This window comes from Brachyhypopomus gauderio, chromosome 1 (genome assembly GCF_052324685.1).
Source record: "Brachyhypopomus gauderio isolate BG-103 chromosome 1, BGAUD_0.2, whole genome shotgun sequence".
Lineage (NCBI taxonomy): Eukaryota > Metazoa > Chordata > Actinopteri > Gymnotiformes > Hypopomidae > Brachyhypopomus > Brachyhypopomus gauderio.
This window is the reverse complement of record NC_135211.1, coordinates 9,528,155-9,551,707: the sequence shown is the minus strand read 5'-3', so window position 1 is coordinate 9,551,707 and position 23,553 is coordinate 9,528,155. Positions and strand designations below refer to the sequence as shown.

Sequence of the window (23,553 nt, the reverse complement as noted above, 5' to 3'; positions counted from 1 at the left end):
CATGCGTCAGATATAATACAAAACCAACTGCTCTCTCAAAAATATTTTGGTAATGCTCAAAGTATTTTAGTAATAAATATCTTTAGTAATAAATATCTATGAAACTTTTATTTCATAGGTCTTCAAGTAATCAATAAAACCCTGTCCTGCAAGATTATTACTGGATTAACTCCTCAAGGATTTTACATAGAGGGGAGCCAAACTGTCATAACTTTTGACACTCTTTAATACAGACAGAAACAGAAACCAAAATTTCCACCTGCATTTAGACATTGGTAGAAAGATCAACTAAATTATTTGCTACTAAATTTGCTACAGCACACCAGTTGGCAGCCTGTTTTGACGAACATTGAAAGGTTGAATTGTGTTGACAAGGACTACTCCCTTCAAAACTTACAAAGCTGAGATGTATACAGAGAAAATCCAACCAAAATGAATGTGTGAGCATGTCCGTATATACTGAACGATACCAATGAGACAACAGCGTTTGGTGAATTTATTTTAATTATTTCAGTGAAATTTCTCTCTCTATTTCTAAGAGAGAATACAAGTGTTCTGGCATGCTGACTCTACTGTTTACACCATGTAGTGTGCAATGTGACTAAATCAAAATACAGGGGGTCCTGAACTTACGACGTTGATCTGATGCGTCGTAAACCGATTTTCGAAGTCAGAACATATGTACATACTGTATGTAAATAACATACTGTAAGCACTTATCCTATCCTAATACAGTAATTATAAAAAAATGTTTAATAATGAAATGAAACGGAAATAATAAACAGTAATAAAAAGTTAGCGTTATGACGTTAACGACGCAAAACCACTTAAGTCGAAACAAGGCTTTATACAGTAAATGGGAGATGTGTGTTAACCACGAAACATCGTAACTCGGGACTGACGTAACCAGAAGACCTCCTGTACATAATCTATTATGCACTACATAATTATTGATCACTTACAGTCTCTGAAATAGCAGTAATAACAACAACTGTAATAATGTTAACAATGGCGTACATCTTTCACTGAGTTTTTGCAGAATTCATTTATATGCATCATAGGCTTTATTTTCCAGATATTGGAATAGAAATAACTAACTCAAAAAACAGGTTAAATAACCATGAACCATTTGAACCAATTTGTTCGCATTAGGTTATGTAGAAATACACAATAGTATTAAAATAGGCTATTTAGAATCTGTCTCTTGGTTGTTCCACAAGTAATAAACTAATATTTTGTTGTCCATTATAGATATGATTCTAGGTTACTGGATCTGATTCAGTAATAAGATGCACCAAGACTTGTATATTTAACATTTATTTTGTCTGTAGATTTTACCTATATATGTTGTAATATTCATTTTCAATTAGGTGATAAGCATTTTAACATTACTATGGACCTATAATTGGGACATAAAATTAAAAAACAAATCAAAAAACAAGTTGCAATAATTTATATGACAGCTGTCAACAAAATTTGAGGATATGGTAAATGTCAAATTAACATTTATGACAATGACAAGTTTATTTAAAATGGAGAAGAAAAATAACCTACATTCAAATACACCTATGAAAATAAAAGCAGATGCAAAAGCAAAAATTATACTAGTTATTAAATTTATTGTGCAAACTCTGTGTAAACGCAAGAAACTTCCTATATTTTACACTGAACTATGGAGATGTGCAAAGGATGTTTTCCACTAGACACTTATTGATCCTGAGAAAGTCTGCTGAGTGCTATAGCCACTTGAACATCTTCTGTAATGCAGATCTCCTCATGCTAATCAACACCATGAACTCCTCAACCCAGAGTAAGACTTAACCATAAAATGTCTGCTTTACAAAAATTTTGTAAATTTAGTAAAAGTAAATTTCTGGTTTGGCAACTACCATGACTGTTCTGCTGACGCTCTTTGGATAGATTTATGGGACACATTACGGTACCATAAACAAAGGTAATTCTGCTAGCACGTATTGCTAAAACACCCAGTTTCTCCATTAGTTTTCCCTATGAACTTTAAGATGTTTATAAGTACATGGAGAACCACCCTCAAGCATGCAGGTATACAAACAAAACCATGCTCACCAAAACCATGCCAGAACAACACACACACACACGGTGGACACTAGAGCTCAGAAAGGACAGAGACTCACCCGAGGTCTTGGGGGTCGGCTCATGAACAAGGCTTGCAGGTGCCCCTCTGTCCTTATAAACTCAGACTGCAGCCAGCAATGCAGTGATCCACCCAAACTGGGAGTGTCTTACTAGCCAGCATCTAAACCAATTAGTGATGGAAAGAGTATCCCCCACCCTCTCTCTCTCCATAACCCCTCCCTGCTATATTCCATGAAGGAAATCCATTTGTGTCATTTGGGAGGGGAGCACCAGCTTGTTTCTGCACACCACAGCAAATAATATCAGGGCTAAATTATTCAGAGGCTTTTGTGCTAAAAGCTTTTGATTGTTGTTCCACAGGAAAGACCAAGATGCGTTTCTGAATGTAATGAGGCCTAAGCATATGGATCTATATGAACACTTCCACACCAACATTCTCTTCCTTCTTATTCCTGTGCTCTCTCTCTCTTTCTCTCCCTCTCTCTCTCTCTCTCTCTCTCTCACACACACACACCCCAAATACATATAACCACTGTATCCCAAGGAAAATTATAATTTTAGGCCAAATTTAACACTATAAAGGATGTTTGTTGAGAAAACTTACTTGACACAAAAATTTCCAAAAGCTGCATATCAAGTCTTAGAAGTCCAAGAGCATTCTAATGTTATTGGTACAAAAAAACCCTGGTGAGGGAGTTCTATGACTCTGGAAATATTTATTCCTGAGATTCTTTTGGTGCCTCTCTTTCTAGAAGAGTGTAACCCTAACACTCACATCATATAAATGTATTGAAGTTTGTGTTTAGAAAGTGGTGTAGACAACACAAGTATTAGGTATCTGATGAATTCTGAGGGATCAGGTGTGTCAGGTGTAAGGTGTCCTGATTTCCATCTGTTTACAGTCCAACCAGTGGGGTCTATGGGAAGGTCCTAGAAGGTGCCAAGCATGTGAGTTAGTTCGATGGGCACCGCGGTCTTTTGGTTCCCTCATCCGCTTTAACGGTCAACGATGAGATACACAAGGTGCCAGCATATATAAAGAGAATGTTGTTCAGAGGTCACAGGCACAAATATAAGCAGAGGGAGAGAAAGTAAAGCTCTCTGTTGCTTAGTCTAGCCATTCTTTGACCAGCCTTGTGGTTAGAGGTGGCCAACTGATCCCACTTTATAGATATAGTGCCACCATATAGTCTTCCATTCTATCATTTCCTAATATGATCAAAGTCCATTAAGAGAGCTGTTAACGTTCACTCTTACTTTTATGTCACAAATAAATAAACAAGCTCATCGCCATAACTCTCGACTTAAATAAATAAAAAAACATACATTTTAAAAGTTCTCAGCCAATGTCAAAATGTTTAAAAATTCATTCTCAAAATCAATTATTGCATATCTGAATGCATAAAACAAGCTAAGAAGCTTTACTAGGACCAGGAATTCCTTGATCCCCTTCCAAAAGAATAAAGGCAGTGATCAAACAGGACACGTCACAAAAGTTGTGGAAGTTGCAATCCTTTCCTGTGAAAATATTTCAGTGTGAGATGCATCAACAAGATGATCGATTCTTTCCAAGATAATCTGGGGGAAGTCGGCAGGTCGTTTTGTGCCTAAAAGCTCAGAAAATTCAATACACCACTCATAACTTCCACAGAGTTAAGGGTTTTAATGTCCTATCCTTTGCAACCCCTTGCTGAAATGGAAAGAATATGACACTCTATTCTAGATTCTAGCTTCTTGATACCACAACACCACATCTGCAATTTCTGAGGTGAGGAGAGTGCTTATAGACCGCATAAACATAGTTGTTCAGTAGACCAAAATCAGGGTCATTGTCATGTTTATCTGTGACAAACTGTACTGATACACTGGTGTGCATCAGAATGTTTTCCTGAAGATCAAACTCTGATCAGTGGCCATTGAATCAAATTTAGAGCAATCTATATTACAGGGAAACCACTAGAAAGCTTTACATTAAAGCTTTCTAGCAGTACGTACATAAAGTGATGAATGACACTCACTTGCAGTAGGCCACTGCATCGAACACCAGTGTTACTTACCTGTAACACTACTATTAGCCCCACCCCAATGGTAGACAAACAGACAGACAGACAGACCTTTGAATGTGACAGAACAGTATCAGAGTGAACAAGTACCTGTAGAACTGTAGTTGTCTTTTGGGGCTCCCATACCGTGCACTGAGGCAACGAAGCAGGAGAGATGGAAAAAAGACACAGTCTAAGCTTTATACAGCAGAAAGAAAAGCCAAAGATTGAAAGGTCTATCAAGCAAGCGCCACCTGAAAGGTGTTACAAATGACATAATGATCATGCAAAGTGATGGAAAACAACCTCAACATTTAAGTTTTTAGTGTTAAATGACAAAGAGAACGCTTCACAAGCACAAGTGTTGTTGAGCATACAAATTTAAAACAAAACGGTGAAACTTAAAGATAGATAGCAATTAGTTACATGCCATTTATCAAAGCCAGAACAAGTAAAAACAGGACTAAAGAGCTGGAGGGTAGGCTATACCCTGATTCAGTATACCAGTAACACCACCACACAATATACTGTATTCATGTCCAATTAAACATTTCAAAGCAATTGCATCTTTTAGTAAAAACTAATACAATGAATACAATGAAACATACAAGCACTATAAACCAATAGATAAGTGGCAGATACCATAGTGCAGCATTTATTATGCTGCAGTGCTATACAGTACTGCAATTCTGCCATTCAGGATCACAGTAACGGGTCGAGTCTCCAGCACCACCTGCCAGACACGTGCGGCCCCGCTGGAGTAAACAGACTGACAAGAGCAGACTGGTTCATTTAACACAAAGGTTTTCTTAGTAATAACTGAATGGACTCAATAATCCTGCTGCTACGAATCACACAACAGCTTGGTGAATTATAGCTTTGCTAATACCTGCTCTCCTGCTTGAATTGGGTATTATAATATTATACAACTAGAAAGTAATATTATAAATATTATACTCCAGTTGCATTTGAACCTAACAGTGCAAAAATTAAGTTTGATATTGCAAAAAATATGCCAGACACTGAATACAATACATTTTAAGATTATAAAGATTCACTGAATCTGAATTCAATATGAATTTCATTGAAAGGTGTCATATTTCAGATTATTCAAAGGCAGGAGAAATCATCGCATCATGCCTGTTCCCTAACACACACACACACACACACACACACACACACACACAGTATTCTCTGGACAGTCTAAGCCCTGAGCACTATGTCACATCCTATAACACCTAAGCAACAAGAGAATACTAGAGCTTCAGGAGAGCATTGACCTCGATGCTTTTGAGTAATCAGTGCACCTCTGGTGAAGGTGAACACATAAGGTGAAGGGTGCAACAATTTCCCTTCAGAAACGATAATCAGAAAGCGGTACATCTGATACATCCTCATTTACAACTTGCCACTGTTTTATAAGATCACTTTATTGCGCAGGGATATGGTGCATTGCAATTTTTCTTAAAATTAAGACCATTTAACACCTCTGAACCTGAATGTGTATATTGTCATTGCTCTACATAAGACTAAATAAAACCCTTATCTTTGCTGTTTGTCTCATTTTTGTCAAATATTACTTCGCCTACACTGATAAGCTAGTGAATGCTGATGGTTTGAACAGCACATTAAACAGTATATGTATCTGTGCGTGTCTGTGTAAGGGGCAGCGTGCCACTCACTTGTAGATCATGCCTGGTGAGCCTGTCTGTCGGAGGGAGAGGCGAGCTGGGGAGTCTGTGGTGGATTCCGGATACATGGAGGCGGGAGGGGGAACTGTGTGGCCAGCCTGCTGATGGGGGTGTCGCACTCTCTCTCTCTCTCCAAATCACCAGGAGCTCTGCCTCTCAACTCGCAGGGCCGCTAACACAGAGACAGAGCGTGTGGGACTTAACTTTTGGTTGTACTCTAATACAAAGATGTTTACAATAAATAAAAACATTTTAAAAAATGAAAGAGAAAAGAAAAACTGACAATGAAGTACTAAGAATCAAATGCAGGAAAGCATACACACCACTAGATGGTGCCATTACACAATGAGTCGGGCGTTTACCATAAACGAATGTGGGCTAAATCAGTCAGTCATCTTGGCAAGAAGACTCAGAGTTGCAGTGCTTTGCAACAACAGCGAATAGCAACAACGGATTCTAGAAGCAGAGCCTGATGCTCTGACCTGACGGATCATGCGTACAGTACAGCACAGCTGAGGCATGCAGGCTTCATGTGCAGCATCAGAGTGCAGCTATCCTACACCACACTGGCCTGTCTGCATAAAGAACACTGTGGTGCAGAGCTCAGTATTGTACATAAACAACGACACAACGAGGCACTGCTCCTCAAATGCTCTGTTTAACTCCTTACATCCTCCTTCAACAAAAATGTGGTATTATGTACGCAATTACAGTAATATTACAGATATGCAAGTAAAAGCAAACAGGTATAGTGTTTCTAAGTTTTGACTCAACCAATATTTTTTAGTTAAAATAAAATGTGTTGCTTTTAAAGCAAATAGTTATAAATAACAATAGTTTACATAATGGCAAAAGGAAAATTCCAACAAATTCCAGGCATTATCTTCAGAGTCTAGAAAGTTCCACACTGCATGGACAATCTCCCATACAGGTGTCTAGTTACTGTGATGGAGGAAACGTGAAATGTGCATGATGTGGACAACCCCTCACTCCCCAAACACGTCCACACAGAACACACTCCTCTCACACACACACACACACACACACACACACACACACACACACACACACACACACACACACACACACACACACACACACACACACACACACACACACACACACACACCTCTCATTTCACTGCTCACTGCACTTATGTGTACGGTCGTGACAGGCTGGGTAATGAGCCTGTCTGTGCATGACACCAATGCCATATGAAGGTGACCTTGTTCTCCCATCAGTCTCCTGTCAAAACCAGCCTGACAGTGGGAATAGGGCACTCCCTCACTCCAAGGGCTCAGTGCAAGCTTCCATTACTTCAATCATTTTAAGAAGGGAAAAGGAGGGGGAAAACTTGATTTACTTGTGAATTTGTAATGTAATGAAGAGCAAAATATTAGCTTAGGGGTTCCACGGTCTTGGCCTGTGGTCCATACCTTTCAATGATAACTGCAGGAAGTACAAAATGAGTCTCAATATTAACCTGAATTAGACTGTAAAAGTAGAACCTTCAAAATAAGGTTATCTTTTAAATAATTCCTTTATTTAAAAGCCAAAGTATTACACTAAAGAAAACCCATCTGTATACTTCATTTTTTCTAAAGCAGAATACATTTTTGAACATAAAATTAAAAAGTCTAAACATAGTTTAAAGTCTAGGATGTATTCGATCATTTTACATTGAAATCAGCAAGCAATAAACTCAAAACTATTGAATGGCTGGCCATTATGTAATATATTGAGGACAAATGTAAACTTGTACACTACATTTGGTAATAAATTGTATTTATTCACAACGTTCCAGTGCATTCTTTAAAATGGTAAGCCTTGTTAATCAGTATACCATTGTATACACTCAACGGCCACTTTATTAGGTACACCTTGCTAGTACCGGGTTAGAGCCCTTTTAGCCTTCAGAACTGCCTTAATCCTTCATGGCATAGATTCAACAAGGTACTGGAAAGATTCCTCAGAGTCTGGTCCATATTGACATGATAGCATCACACAGTTGCTGCAGATTTGTCGGCTGCATATCCATGATACGAATATCCCGTTCCACCACATCCCAAATGTGCTCTATTGGATTGAGATCTGGTGAATGTGGAGGCCATTTGAATACAGTGAACTCATTGTCATTAAAGAAACCAGTCTGAGATGATACACGCTTTATGACATGGCGTGTTATCCTGGCGTGCTCAAAGTCCTTTACAGAATAAAGATTATTCTGCCTCAAGATTATTCACCTCAAGGTTCAAAGTGTTGTGCATTCAGAGATGCTCTTCTGCATGCCTCAGATGAAATGACTGGTTATTTAAGTTATTGTTGTCGTTCTATCAGCTCGAACCAGTCTGGACATTCTCCTCTGACCTCTGGCATCAACAAGGCATTTGCGCCCACAGAACTGCTGCTCACTGGATATTTTTTCTTTTTCGGACCGTTTGCTGTAAACCCTAGAGATGGTTGTGCGTGAAAATCGCAGTAGATCAGCAGCCCGTCAGGCATCAGCAACCATGCCACTTACAGCACGTTCATGCCACGCAGCAGCAAATTTAGCCAATGCAAACAATATGATGACAACTCTATAATCACTCAGCAATTTAGAGATTTACATTTAGACACCTTGCGCACTGTTAACAGTTACGTTTTCCTAACAAAAATATTATGAAAGTTATTCTAAGTTCTGACTAGAGGTCTGAAACCTGACTCAAAACCCAACGGCGGCTGACTGATATTGGGTTTGACGTTGGGCTACTGTTTATACTAACAATTGTAATATTATTTAGCTAGCTAGGAAATGCACATTTATTCCAAGCAATATTCTGACATGCATGAATTCTCTCTCTCCTGCACTCATTCACTCCATCACTAGTAACATTATAGTCCATAGTTAGCTAGATGCGTAATCTCCAGTCAGGTCACTTCAAACACTGGACAATGAAGAATGAGTCTTAATGAACAGTGGTGGGTGAGGATGGGAAGATCATAGTGGATCCCTGCGCTGTGCTTGCTAAATCTGCCCGAAGAATACAGCTCGCTAAATATCTGTGAGCAACAGTCATATTGCAGGACAACATGTGTTGTGCAGTGGTGGAGGAGGAAGTGTGCTGAAATCATCAGCTATTTAAAATAATCACCAACATGAATCACTACATGTGAACAAATGAATATTTGCTCAGCAATAAATGTATAAACAGTGTTTGTAATGCTTTGAATCTATAACAAGTTAAATATAGGTGCTCAGGAAGTATATTTAACAGTCATGTATTTAGTCACATGTACAGTTTGCATTGAAACTATTCATACTGCATATCTTCTTAGTCGAGCAATAACATACTTTATTCCCAAAGAAACAGCCAATCAAGCAGCTGAAAAGCCTGGATTTGAGAAAACAAAAATTGCTGCTGTACAAAGTGGTGCTATACAAAAGGAAGCAAGAAAATGCATTTTTATGCAGTTTTTGTTTGTTTGGTTGCTTTTGTTTTACCATATTGTGATAATAAAAGGTAATTATCAAATTAGTAAATGTACATGCATACCTGTCAGGCTGCAGATGAGTGTGAGAGCCTAATAGCGCACATGGACACACACACTCATCTCCATAAATACACCACCAATTCAGCAGCAAGCTCCTCTTCCCTGACTGCTTCTGACAGACTAGTGATGCTTTCACTTTTGCCAAAAATCTGTCCAGTTATGTCTTTGTTGTTGTTTACACTGTGGTCCAAATTATTATGCAAAAAGTGTTTAGGAGTGATGAGGTAAGACTTTTTTAGGGATGCACCGAAAATTCGGCCACCAAAAATTTTCAGCCGAAATGGCTTAAATTTGCATTTTCGGTTTTCGGCCGAAATACTTTCATCACCAAAACAACACGGCCGAAACAATGTGTTGTGATGACGCAAGCAAAAATCGCCTGCACGTGTTTATTTGGATAAAGCTAGCAAAAAAGTTTTCCAGTGATGGTGCCAAGGAAAAGGACATTACACCAAAAATTATGGAACTTGTTGCCTTAGATGATCAGCCGTTCTCTGTCGTAGAGGATGTGGGATTTCGTAGGCTAATAGAGAACATTGAGCCCCATTATGTTTTGCCGAGCAGACGACATTTCTCAGAAGCGTGTTTACCTGAGCTGTTTAATGTTGTTGCAACTCACGTCACGTTTTTACGTTTTAACTCGTATAAAATACATATATTTATCCTCTCAGATAAAAACGGTCTGGAAGCGAGTTAAATTTAATTAGTGGTCGGCCATTGTCAGCGTTATCGCCGTTAACGGGCCACCACTAATTTTATTTTATAATATGCATTACTGTAATGTCAGAGTTGATTTATTCTTTGAATAGCAATGCTTTGATTTTAGTGAGGTTAGCCATAAATCCAATGTTACTAATAATTGGCATAATGTATTTCGGTGTTTCGGTTTTCGGCTTTCGGCCTTGGTTTCCTCATTTTCGGTTTTCGGTTTCGGCTAAGAATTTTCATTTCGGTGCATCCCTAATTTTTTTGTTTGTCAGTTAAACCCATTGATGGTGATGTGTGTCAGGGCTCTTTATATCACTGAAAGCAATTGCAGACACCTGTGCTAATTAGGTTGGCAGGTGTGTCCAATTAAAGGCAAGACTACTTAACAAGGCTGTCCCACATTATTAAGCAGCCTACATTTTCAGCCAAAATGGGAAAGAAAAAGTATGAGTCTGCTGCTGAGAAGCAACAAATTGTGGAGTGTTTAGGTCAAGGCATGACTACAATCAACACTGCCACGACACTTCATCGTGATCATCACACAATCAAGAAGTATGTAGCCGATTCAGAGCACACACATGTGTGTGCTGATTTAGGAAAATTGAGGACTCTTTCCAACAGGCAATTACGTCAGGTTAAAAGAGCAGCTGCAAAAATGCCTTGTCATAGCAGCAGATGAGTTTTTGAAGCTGCTGGTGCCTCCAATGTCCCCTGAACAACAAGATGCAGGGTCCTTCAGAGGTTTGCAGCTATGTGTAAGCCATCCTGTCGACCTCCTCCATCCACTGTACACAAGCAGAAACAGCTCCAGTGGGCCAAACAATACATGAAGACTGACTTCAAAACTGTTTTGTTCACCGATGAGTGCCATGCAATGCTCGATGGTCCAGATGAATGGAGTGGAGGATGGCTGGTTGATGGACACTTCATGCAAACAAGGCTACGGTGCCAACAAGGAGGAGGTGGAGTAATGTTTTGGGCTGGAATCATGGGGAGAGAGATTGTCGGCCCCTTTAGGATCCCTGAAGGGGTATGACCTCCATAATGTATGTGGAGTTTCTCAAACAGTTTTTTTTTGTTCTTTATAAAAATGAAAAGGCTGAAAACTCTGCTGTGCATAATAAATTGGAACATGCATTTTGAGTGTATTATTTATTTTTTTTTATATACTGAAATAATTGGCAGTTTGTTCAAAAACCTTTCATTGTATTGTAATAGTTGCATAATAATTGGGAAATGTGGGCAGGCTGGGAGACCCGGCTCATCACAGTGTAGTGCTGTGGGCAGGCTGGGAGACACGGCTCCTCATCCTCTCATCTCAATGACAAACATGTTTCTTCTGCACCAACTCCATTTTGAACTTTTCTGCAGTTTGTGTTTGTCTGCCACAGTGTTTCTGCAGCAAAGCGTTCACCATGAAACTGGGAATCCAGACGCACTGGAACGTGCAGCAATATTTTGGCTGACTCAACAAAACACGATGCTGCATTCAGTGTCCTTCCTTAACTGCACATCTGCTTCCAACTCACTCAATGTGTTGCTGAGAAGAAGCTGTAGCGTTGGCAAATGCAACAACGAAGAGAAGGTCTATAAGGTCTAACAACGTTTTCTCACACTGCCCCTCCTTGACAGTAAAATGCCTCTTCGACTGGCCCCTTATATATTTTTATTGGCCAAGGACAAAGAGTAATCAAAGAGTTGCCAGTTCCAGTCTCACCACATTGTTAGGCCCTTGAGCAAGTCCCTTAATCCTCAAGTGCTTGAACTGTTTTTAGTAGTAACTAAGTTTTGGATAAGCTTTGGATAAAAGCATCAGCCAAATGCCATGAATGTAACAGTTATGGTAGCAGGATGTGCTGGCAATACAGTCACGTCTGGCTCCGCCCCCAATACTAGCTGTCCAATCTCTGCCGTCCTGTTCCGTATGTCTGTGTTTTTTCCCTGATAATCATTCCCACCTGTGTCTTGTTTGAGGTCCAGTTTGTTTGGTGTCATTGCCATATGGATTGTGAGTTCTATGCCGCAGAGTTCCCTGGTTACATTGTGCTTTTTGTTTGTGCCTCTGATCCGCGCTTTCTTTAGGACACAGAAGCTACAGTAGCGATTGGTTAACTAAGAGGCTCAATTTTCTTTACTTTAATCCAGTACGAATTACAATGGAATGGTGAATGCTTGCTGTGTTATCAAGTGCCACAATCGCTCTCACAACAGGAGGGGGAAACGTATTGAAAATGGAGTATGTTTTTTCAGCTACAAAACCTAAACAAAAAAAATGTGTACAAGTGTACAATCAATACTACTACTACAATAATAATAATTATTATTATTATATATATATATCATATAATATATATATATATATATATATATATATATATATATATATATATATATATATATATATATATATTAGGGTATCACGATTTCGATATTTTATCGTAATCGATCGAAATTGTCATGATCTCTAGCCTCGAAGTCAAAAAGAGGATTGATGATCCCTCCCTCTAAGCTACGCAAGCACCCACATTATATATATATATATGTGTGTGTGTGTGTGTGTGTGTGTATATACACACACACACACACACACACACACACACACACACACACAAACACACACACAGTATACAGAAATGTGTACAATCAATAATTCTACTACTACTATAATAATAATTAACGGAAACGTTAATTGCGGTAGCTCATTATAATCATTTGTCCATGCATTGTGTTCATATGGATCAAGCCCATTAATGCCCTTTATTTTCTCAATATATTGTTTTTTTTTTTTTTTTGCTTCTTTAGCTTGTCACGGTAAGCAATATCGCATTTAGTCTTTGCACAGTCCATTTAATTTTGGATGCGTGTCCTAAAAAATGGCGGCCACTACCAAGCATGCAATGCGTCGTGATGTAGTTTCCCATTCTCTATTGTGATAAGTTGTTTTAGTTGAAGTAATGAACATTTGAGACTCCTGCACTTGCATCCTGCCTGTCTAGTCCAGTCGTTACAAAAACATGCCAGTAGTTGTCGATGGGGAGATGAATTTCTTAATTTAATTAAACACATTCCTGGATTTGACGAAAACCTTTGATTTGAATAACTAAGTGCTACAGAAGTTGTTTGAAGCTCCATCATCTTGCTAAACTAACCAACAATTCTGTGACACGGAGAGAGTTGCATATGTTTTCACCTCAGTGAGAGAGAGAAGCCTTCCAGATGATGCAGATCTAGGTGCACACACAAAACAGGGTCTAAAATATGCTCATTTGCAGAAACTGGAATTCATAAAGAAATACATTGGCATATATTTATAGAAGCTTTAACCAACTGAAGCCATAAACAACATTCACAGAGGTTACAATTGATGACATCTGGTGGTAAAAGTGGAGAATTACAGCACAATTTGCTGTGAATTTCATTCTCAAATGCAAAACTCTATATTAATTTATGCCGTTTCAAATTTACTGCATTCATGAAAAGCATTCAACCCTAAGTAGTGTTCTATGATCTTTATTTGTGTAGACCAGTTGATTCTATGATTTCAATTTAGTAATCACTGAATGAAATTGTGATTACAAGGTCCACAACGTTTAGGAGTGTGTTTATGGGGATTTTTGACCATTCTTCCGGAAGCGCATTTGTGAGGTCACATACTGATGTTGGGTGAGAAGGCCTGGCTCTCAATCTCCACTCAAATTCATCCCAAATGTGTTCTATCGCGTTGAGGACAGGATTCTGAGCAGGCCAGTCAAGTTCATCCACACCAGACTCTGCCATCCATGTCTTTATGGACCTTGCTTTGTGCACTGGTGCACAATCATGTTGGAAGAGGAAGGGGCCAGCCCTCCCCCTTCCATCTACTCGGCACCCACCGCGTATTACGGGGAGGAAGACGTCGTCAACCGCCCTCCGTCCGTTTGCTCTTCGCCATCGGAGCTGGACAACGAGAGCGAGGAGGGAGACGGCGCCTCTGGAGGTTCGAGTGGCACCATGTACCCTCGGTTCCCATCAGCAGGGAGTAGCATGGATTGTTCCCGCTGCACGACCGCCGAGGAGCCGATGTCCCTGGGCCGGAGTGTCTCGGGGGAGGAGGAGGCGATGGACACTTCAGGGGGTGAGGCGTCGGTGACCCCGGGAGCGCGAGAGGGATTCGGCGCAGCCAGCGGTCCGAGGTGGGGGTTCTGCGCGCCTCTGGAGACAATGCAGATATCCGCCAGCGTGCTGCGCCGAGTCTCGGCTCCAGTGCCACCCAAGAAGGCGGCCGACGCTCCCCGAGGGAGGCCACCGGGCGCAAGGTCCACGGGCGCCCCAAAAAGCGCAACACGCACGGCGCCAGGGACTGGAGGGACTCCGCCGCCTGCTTCGCCCGCTCTGCTTGCACCCCCAGGAGGGGTGGCGCCACCAATAGCGCTCTGGCAGGCAGCCCAACCGTTGTCATGGCTGCCTGTTCCTGTCTGTGTGTCAGTCCCAATGTTTCTCCCGAACCCCCTGTTCCCTCTTGTGCCCTTCGTGTTTAACGTCCCTGTGTGCGTGTTTGTGCCCTGTGTTTAATGTATTTTCCCCTGTCTTCCCAGGGAGGGTGTTCTAGAGCTGTTCGTGGCAGTTCCCACCATCGGGGGAGACGGCTCTCGGAGACTTGTGATCCCGGCGGCTCCGGACCTGCCCGTCGGTGTAGGTTCGGGGCTTTCCAGCTGTGCGGGACGCTCCGGGAGTAGCGAGCCCCTGGTGGAGGGCTCTGTTACGGTGACAGCTCCGGACCCTTCTCTGTGGGCGTGCCGTTACATTGTCTGCGTGTCGTTATGTCCATGTATGTAGTTCCGTGGGTGTGGGTTGTCCGTGAGCGTGTTCGTAGTCTCACCTGTGCCTTGTCTTGAGATCACAATGGTTTGTGTTAATCACCTATTTAATGTGCGTTCGCGCAGTGTCTTGTGCTCGTCTTTGTCTTTGTCAATTTTTTGAAAATGAGAATCGATTCTTAATCGTTCAATGTTATTCGAGCTCGAATCGATTTTTTTCCTGCACCCCTAACTGCTAGCATTATTAAGCTGACATTTTAGTACATATGATTTCCTTATATTGTGGGTAACAGTTTAATAATGTTATCAAAATTTTCTTATTGGTCCAACTCCTGTAGGTGTGGCTACTATCCTCTTAAGTACTGGCTCTTTTGCTCATTTCATAACCCACCTGGTACAGGGCAGACACTACAGTAATTTGAATTCCTAATGCTGTAATCCGGTGGTCGAGTTGCATTCTTTGCATCAACTTTTTAATTTGAGCACTTTTTTCTACCTCTGCAACACAGCACTTTGGCTGCTGTTCAGTGGTGGACATTCCCGGTTCAGAAAGTAAAAGTCCTCTCCAAGATTTTGCTCAGGCTTCCTGCATTGCTTTGGTTAAGTTTACCTGGCCTGCACAACTTGGAAAATCCAGCAAGCTTGAGTAAAATCCTGGGAAGGACTTTTACATTCTGAACCTGGAATGTCCACCTCTGCTGCTGTTACATGCTGACCTACACTGCTGACTACTGCGGTTACAAGCTGCCGATCAAACTGGCGATTCCACTGTTAAGTCCAGATATATTATCCACATATATTATTCCTCGGCCCAGTCCGTCACAAGAACTTCCATCTTACATTTTGCTAAATTATTCTTTTTGTTGCTTTTCGCTCCACTATAGTCACCACCTTAAAATTTATAAGCAAATTTAAATTGATCATTTATAAATACTAATGGGTGATTAGGCTCATTAACTTATGAACACTTTCTGGAATACTGCAGAGTAAGTAGAGCTGGGCTTGAACAATCATCCTGTGCCAGAACAAGATGGCTAATGCCAACTAAAAAGGTGCAGAGGACTGATTCAAGGAAGAGAGCAATATTAACTACAGGCATATATCTGCCTTCCTGTGGTAGACATCAAACATATAGCTGTGTGGTCACAGACACATTTAGGTGCAATTTCACATTTTACACAGTCATACACAGTCACAGTCACATTTTACACAGTCACAGTATACTTTATATACCAGAGTCCTCGATCATGGTTGTGTACAAATTGAAATCAAACATTCTGTAGTTTTTGTGATACCATTCGCTCAGAGTAAATGTAGTTAAAATAGCAGCCCTGGTACCTCAGATTACTAGATCAATGAGACCAAGTACGGGATCAGTTCACATCAATTTATATCCCTTGTTTTCAAGACCTGGCCAAAGTCTAAGAAATGTAGAAATGAGCATGTCTTAGCTACTGGTAAAGTGATATGCTGCTGGTAAAGTGATCTGGTGAGATCCTGGCCACCATTAGTGGGGAGGCTCTGCTAGGGCAGCACTGCAGAGGAGGACATGTGGGCTGCTGCAGAGGCCTCCTGAGTTCAGATATACTGCTGTAATGGACAGATGCATTGCTGTGCATGCACATTCAGGAGGGGAGAGTGGAAGAGCTTTTTAAACACAGCTGCTCTATGTGGCCAGCTGGCCTAGTGAACAAGGGAACAGGTGAGTTCAAAGATAGAAGTGTAGATGTTGACAGTGTTAGTGGAGGACGTTTAAACCTGATAGGGGAGCAGACACAAGGTGACCTGAGAAGGCACGGACTGTGGCTTTTGCACTACATAGAGCAGAATGTTTTCAGGACATCAACTTTTGAATGCTCTGCTGGACAAGGTGAATGAATTTGAGAGCCTTACTAAAATAGGCAAGAGAACAGCCTTGGTTTCTAAGCATGGTTAACCACAAAAACTTAAGTCGAGTCTTACATTGATGAAATAGGCCAATATAAAATAAAGCTTTACAGAAGCTTTTACCATGTCAAGATTGTGGATGGTACACATGCTATACATGTGCATGCTATAATAAATTAATTTTTATAGAACAGTTAAAATGGTCATATTTATTTTAAGGAGAGATATACGTTTAGAGCACTTAACACTGATTAGAGCTTCCTTTGCATGGGGTCAGGTACCTACTAACAGAGAATCCAGAACATACTTCTCACATGAGAAACGCAATAGCTCTGCAGACATATCTGCACAAACTCTGACACTTTAATAGTACTGCCTCCCAAACTTGTATAGGTTATCAGAGGCCTGCTGAAAAGTAGCACGTATCAATTTCCATAAATCCATCATTCAAATGTGTTCAAATTCATAGTGGCAAACCATAAAGGACAAATCAAAAGAAATAAAAGTAACGTCTATGTTTCCTCATTATTTCAAATGTCAATAATCCCTATGAGCGTCAGAGCACTGTAAAGCCACAGGAGGCAAAACTGCACTAGAAACATTCTAATCTGTTTAGATCTAAGGTCTTGTTTCTACAGCTCCTTAGAGGGAACTGGAGCATGAGGCACACAGTCTCCAAGCTGCCTGCAGTCAGCTACATCAAATGTGCTGTATTTTCATCCAAGACGGCTGGTGTGAGAGATGTCACTGAAGGGAAAGGTCATTGGAAACGCCTTAGCAAATCCTGACCAGAGAGCAGAAGACTTGTTTTGCATCTATGGTGCAGATAAAAGCAAAGGTCAGCTGATTCAGCAGACCTGCAGTCACTCAGTGACACGCGTTTTGGTGTTTGGTCCAACATAGATGGATAATCGAGACCCACTGTGGATGACCGATTCCAGAAGGTCCAATGTTCACAGAAGGCCGCAAGGGTTTTTAAGTGTTGCCTGAGGGAGGTCCAGACCAGTTTAATTTACATGTCTTCCTTCTTCCCATGAAGAGATATTTTAAGTAAAGCATCTAGATGTGAAGTAAAAATGTGTACTCAAGAACAATGGAGCTCAAAATTTGGACAAAAAGGGACGGGAATACCTGCAACTCCATTACATGCAACAGGGCCTAGAGTCACTCACAAGGTCGTTCACAATCAAAATGTGAAATTAACAGTGTTTATATCATTGCAGAACCCATGAGAAGGGTTTGTTTAGATTATGAGGAAACAGAAAGCCAGGAAACAGAGCTGGTTAACTTCAGATGGCAGGGGTCAGACACTGCAGTACCACGACAGATCATGCAGACCATTAGGGGTGGTGTCCACAAAACAGATGGTTAACAATTGTTAATACTGTGTCCCTGTCTATGCGTTCCTCTCACACACGAAAAAAAAATCACAATAATAAAGTGAAGATCATAAAAAATGTGATCCTCTTAGATGAGACATTACAGCACCAACACAGGTTAGCACCACCAAATCAGAGCTACCATTAGGGCAAAGCAAAAGCTCATCCAGTGTTTATGTAAGTAGCCCATTTAAAATGTACAACACACTCTCTGTGCTCTCATTTAGCATAATACAGAGCTGTTACCTTAAGTTTTAATATCTGTACTAATTGACTTGTTTCTATGTTACTTGTTTCTATGTCTGTCCTACATAATGCCAATAAAATGTTATTCTAAGTGATTACTTACTTGGTTAATAAAACCACAGAAATAATAATAGAAATTCCACACCCATGTCTAACAGGCATGCAAGTTTTCAGGAATCCACTGTTGGGCTACATCGTACAAATCTTGTCATTAAAAGACTGGACTCCATGGAGATTCAAAAGGGGTAGGGTTTGACAGTTACAAAGGCATGTGCATTTCTAGGAATCTTGGTGTAGGAGGAATATGCTCAAATTCAAGCTACACAGGTCAGTTTGCATACACCTGGGGTTTCTGGTTAGTAGCTAAATCAAGTGCACCTGAATCAAGTGCACATTTCTCACACTTACTATACCAGACTCTAGGTTTTTAGGATTGACATGCAGCAAATCCCTAGGGAAGAAAGGAGGACAGTAATGGCTGCTAAAAACAAGTGAATGAAAGAGTATGTAATGAGACCTGTAATGAGGGCTTGTTCTTAACCAGTTCATTAGCAGATTGTACTACAAAATAAGATCACTCCTTCCTATACAGCACTTACAAAATTCAGACTTGTGGTCACAGCACATCAGAAACAGAAAGCTTGATGGGGAGGATAAGTGTGGCTCTTAGCCGATGTTGGGTAGTAGGAGTGCCTCACTCCCCTCTCTGTCGTGGGGTTGGGGGAGGATAAGTGTGGCTCTTAGCCGGTGTTGGGTGGTACAACCCCTGGCAAAAAGTGTGGAAACAAGTTGCACTTTGGAATGACCTTATTATTGCATCATGTTTTTTGATCCGAGTTTGTTCTGCAGAATAAAATGTCTGAATGAGTGTTCATCCCAGACTGGTGATTCTATACGTTTTGTTAGGGTTTGTAGAAGTGCCTCTCTCCCCTCACTGTCGTGGGGTTGGGGAAGTCCTGGCTGCTCTTCAGTCTCATTGCTGTTCCACCTGCAGAGGCTCTGTGCCAGCTTCACGCCTCCGTACTTGGCATGGCTGATCACAGAGCTGTGATTGCTCCTCTCCACCCCACTGAGCTCCATGCCTAGTCATAGCATGTGTGCCACTGTGCTCTTTCGGATCATTCTGTGTTTTAGCCTTCAAGTGTCCCAGTATATTTACTGGGACACTATCCTCCAGACTCCATCACAACAGGCAGCAGAGATGCGAATGCGGCGGGTACTAGCGGGTTGTAATCACGAGAGGGAGGGGTTAGAGTCATAGGTGAACAGTGGAGGGAGCCGAGGTGGTTAAGAAATTTTGAACAGTGCAGAGGCCCTGTAATGCCATGCTGAACAAACTGCAAGATAATGCACCAGAAATTGGAGAGGAGCCTAGACAAGCCACAGACGTTATTAAACCAGCATTTGGTTTTGCAGACACTGACTGCAATGATGGTGTATCTGCATGGTCATAATCTGTACACCATAACAGAGAATTTAAAAATACATTCTGCTGCTTTATGCAAGTAAGCCCCAATCTCTAATCCAGCGCAACTAGTTCAACCGACATTTTTCCTTCTATTCATTTTCTGACCTGAGGAATGCCGCTGGTAAATTATGGGGAAACTGCTGCTGGACCCGTTCAGAACTGCTAGTAAAAGGAGCACGAATGCTGTGAAGTCTCCACAAGCATATGTAAGGTTTGATAGCCCACTGAGAAACAGCCCCAGAAGGAGCCATATGGAGCTACTGGCAAACCCATCCTGTGGCTTGTGAGGAAAGTCTTAAAAACAAACCATTAAACAAATAAACAAAACAAGAAGAGAAACAGACATGGCAGTTCCAGCCAGGGGCTAGAGATGAAGCAAACAGTGAAGAAGAAAGAAGAAGAAACGGTGAACCCACCCACTGCCTCAAATGCCTCAGTAAGTAAATGTGCGTCATTCCTTTCCTATAGGCTGAGAAAAGCCCCTGACTTTTATTGTCCACTCCTGACTTCCCAGCACAGGTAGAGCTTGTTTTTACTGAAGAGGGAGTGAACCATATTCATGCCAGTGACTCAGTGGTTTTGCATTTCTATCCTAATTCTTTTTTCCCCCCATTTGAACTGTTCAATAGGATACACCTATGGAGGATAACTCAGACTTGCAGAAATTCAGTTACTAGGCATGCTGCAAAACTTTAAATAACTTGTATGTAATCCTATGATGATAGATTCCATTTACTCCAGCTATCTAATCAAATCATCAATCTAATCAAGCATTTAGCGAAATACCACCATAAACAACATGAAGAGTTTCTAAAGAAAACCGAAGACAAAAAGAAATGTCCTACACAACTAACACTGGCAGAAACGTTTGTAAAGCATAAAACTGCCACTTTTTAAAATACAATTTACAATATTATTTGCAGAGTTGTATAATTCAGGTTCAGAAAGTAAAAGTCCTCACCAGGATTTTGCTCAAGCTTGCTAGATTTTCTAATTGGTGCAATCCAGGTAAAATTTGTGGAATCAACACAATCCAGGAAGCCTGAGCAAAATCCTGGTGAGGACTTTTAATCTCTGAACCTGGATTATACAACTCCGATTATTTGCATTTATGGATTTTTACTGATTTACTGATGCCATTTCTGTTTATTTATTATTTTGTCTATTTTGAGTTTATTAATTGCTAAGTAAACAGGTCAGTTTCTCCTTACCAATCATTGTGTATTATTCAAACACACCTAATTCAGCTGGCTACTTGTTATCAAGAGTAAAACGCTTTTCAACATGAGTTTGACAACAAAGTAAGTTGGCTAAATAACTTTAAACTTTAATACATGCTCGGATAGGCCATTATCTGTATAGGCCAATATCGGTATCGGATCGGAAGTGCAAATAAATATCGGTATCGGATCGGAAGTTCAAAAAGCTGGATCGGGACATCCCTAATAACTATAATTCCATACATTTAGATACTCATTAGTGAGTCTCAATTATATTGTTTTTGTTTACAGTTGTGCAAGACAATTTCAAGCCCCCGTAGAAGAAACCCTAACCCTAGTGTTGCATCATTCACTTTATTTGCTTCAGATGCATACATTTTATAAAAACAAAAAATATAATTTTTTTTTATAATCAGTATAATTTTCAAGCACTATGTAACATGCCAAAAATATTCAAGTAAACCTTAGAATTTTCTTTTCATGAGTGAAAATTGAGACCAATTAATTTTCCAGGTGCATTTTGTAAGTTATTATATTAGTGTTACAAAAACCTCTTTTACTTTCTCTTCTCTGTATTCCATTTCCCTTCTGCCATGATTTCATTGAGGGACAAGAGATAAAAAAAATCCTAGCCATGGTTTAGTGATGTGTGACACTGATGTGTTTGTCTCCTTCTAGCCTTATCGTATCTGACCAACATCTATCCCCAACATCCATAGACGCATGAATAAAATGTACGGGTCATCTGTCTATTTACATACATGTCCACATGTATGACTCACACACACCATAGCTGGCCAGCTCATTTGGCCGCAGGACATCCTGTCTTTAGGCTACTATTAAAAGCCATTACTGGCACTTAATGCACATCCACGAATGTGCTAAAGGAAACACAACTGATGCGCAAATGCATTAAATAATGTGTTAGCATGAAAAGAGCAGACAGGGCCCCAAGAATAGATGTTTTGGCAGTGGTGGGGAAGGTAAAGGTCTCTGGTAGTGAACAAACCACTGGTGAGATGCAAAGGTTTGCAATCCAGGATGGATTATATGAAGATGTGCGATAGTGAACCAGTTTCACTGCACCAAAATTTCCAATTCTTAGGATTAACTGTGATAACATTTCTGACAATTGCTATTACAAAATGAATAAAATATTAGCTAAATGAACAGAAACCTTTAATTTGTTAAGAAAACATTAAACAAAATGAATAATCTTAATTGGATCAATCCTTCAAGATATTTAATGTTCACCTACATTGTTTTCTTTTAAGAAGTTTAGAGAATAGCATTATTTTAATTCTCAATCTGAATTAAAGTTGTGAAGTGCTTTAGCACCATTTCAACAAACTAACTTGCTCACGAGTATTAGGCAAGTTAAAGCCAGAAGAAAAGGATTTAGATTATCATGATCTAAGCCATTCACTTACATGCAGATACATGCAGCTAATAGAATTGGACACTTTTGGATGACTGAGGGTGAAAAGTGAATCCAAATCCACTTGTATATACAAGTATGCAATTCATAGCCCACCGCAGTGCAAATTAACATTGCTGGGTACCTTTCCTATGGACCATGTGTTACAAGCAATTCTCACCAGTTTTGTGCAATCCAATGTATATCCTGTCCTGTGGAAAGCCACAGTGATCCATCGTACTAGTACATCGCAATCTTCATGTGCAGACAAAGGCTGCAAGTCATTAAAAAAAGTGAGAGGCTCAATGTGACCACTACAGCTCACATATCCCATCCTTACCCCAGGCAGAGCAAAGCAGCCACACCACTATTCCTTATGCACTGAAGCAGTACTGGAGCCCCACGTGGTTGGATCAGTCATGCAGCAGTGTTGTCATTGGTCAGAGACCAGCTGCAGAGTAAAAAGCTCCTGGGTAAAATGGAAAATTCCTCACCTTTTGGTCTCACAACAATTAATGTTTTCAAATCTATTTCTGCCCTTCTCTTTAACAGTGCTTATGTGTCTATTGTACATTTACACTTGCGGTGTGTGTGTGTGTGTGTGTGTGTGTGTGTGTGTGTGTGTGTGTGTGTGTGTGTGTGTGTGTGTGTGGTTATTTTTCTATTACACCCCCCACAACAACAACTCCAGGTTATACCTGCAGTCGACTCAGTGCGTGGGTGGAGAATGAATATCTCACATAAAGTAATGTGCCTGCATTCCTCAATCTGCTTGTTGCTTGTGTGCAACAGTTTCTTGTAGGCCAACAGACATTTACTAGCAACTGCAGAGCAGGCAGCAGCCTTTGTGCATCACAGGAAATGCCCGAGCCAAACCGATCTGGAGGTTTATTATGCAGTGTGTGTGGAATGACTATGCAGTGTTTATTATGCAGTGTGTGTGAATGAATGTTGCAGCCACACATGAAGACATATGACTCAAGCATCTGCTCTGAAAAGACTTGTAAACCTGCTGTTGAACTCAAATGGTGGTACAAGTGGGGAGACTTT

At 40.6% G+C, this 23,553-nt stretch overlaps 1 protein-coding gene across 8 annotated transcripts in view; it reads right to left on the bottom strand.

Annotated features, from left to right (window-relative positions):
- The window catches only part of kcnab2a (potassium voltage-gated channel subfamily A regulatory beta subunit 2a), a 137,015-nt gene that overhangs the window by 71,987 nt on the left and 41,475 nt on the right, over positions 1-23,553 (bottom strand). For 6 of the 8 annotated variants that reach the window (XM_076986456.1, XM_076986625.1, XM_076986546.1 and 3 more), the window contains 2 exons: positions 5,840-6,020; positions 4,269-4,310 (listed from right to left, as the gene is read on the bottom strand). In XM_076986456.1, coding sequence (XP_076842571.1) covers positions 4,269-4,310; positions 5,840-5,916 — 119 coding nt within the window. In that variant the 5' untranslated portion in view covers positions 5,917-6,020. The remainder of the gene's footprint in view (positions 1-4,268; positions 4,311-5,839; positions 6,021-23,553) is intronic. The other 2 variants (XM_076986857.1, XM_076987007.1) reach the window with 1 other exon arrangement.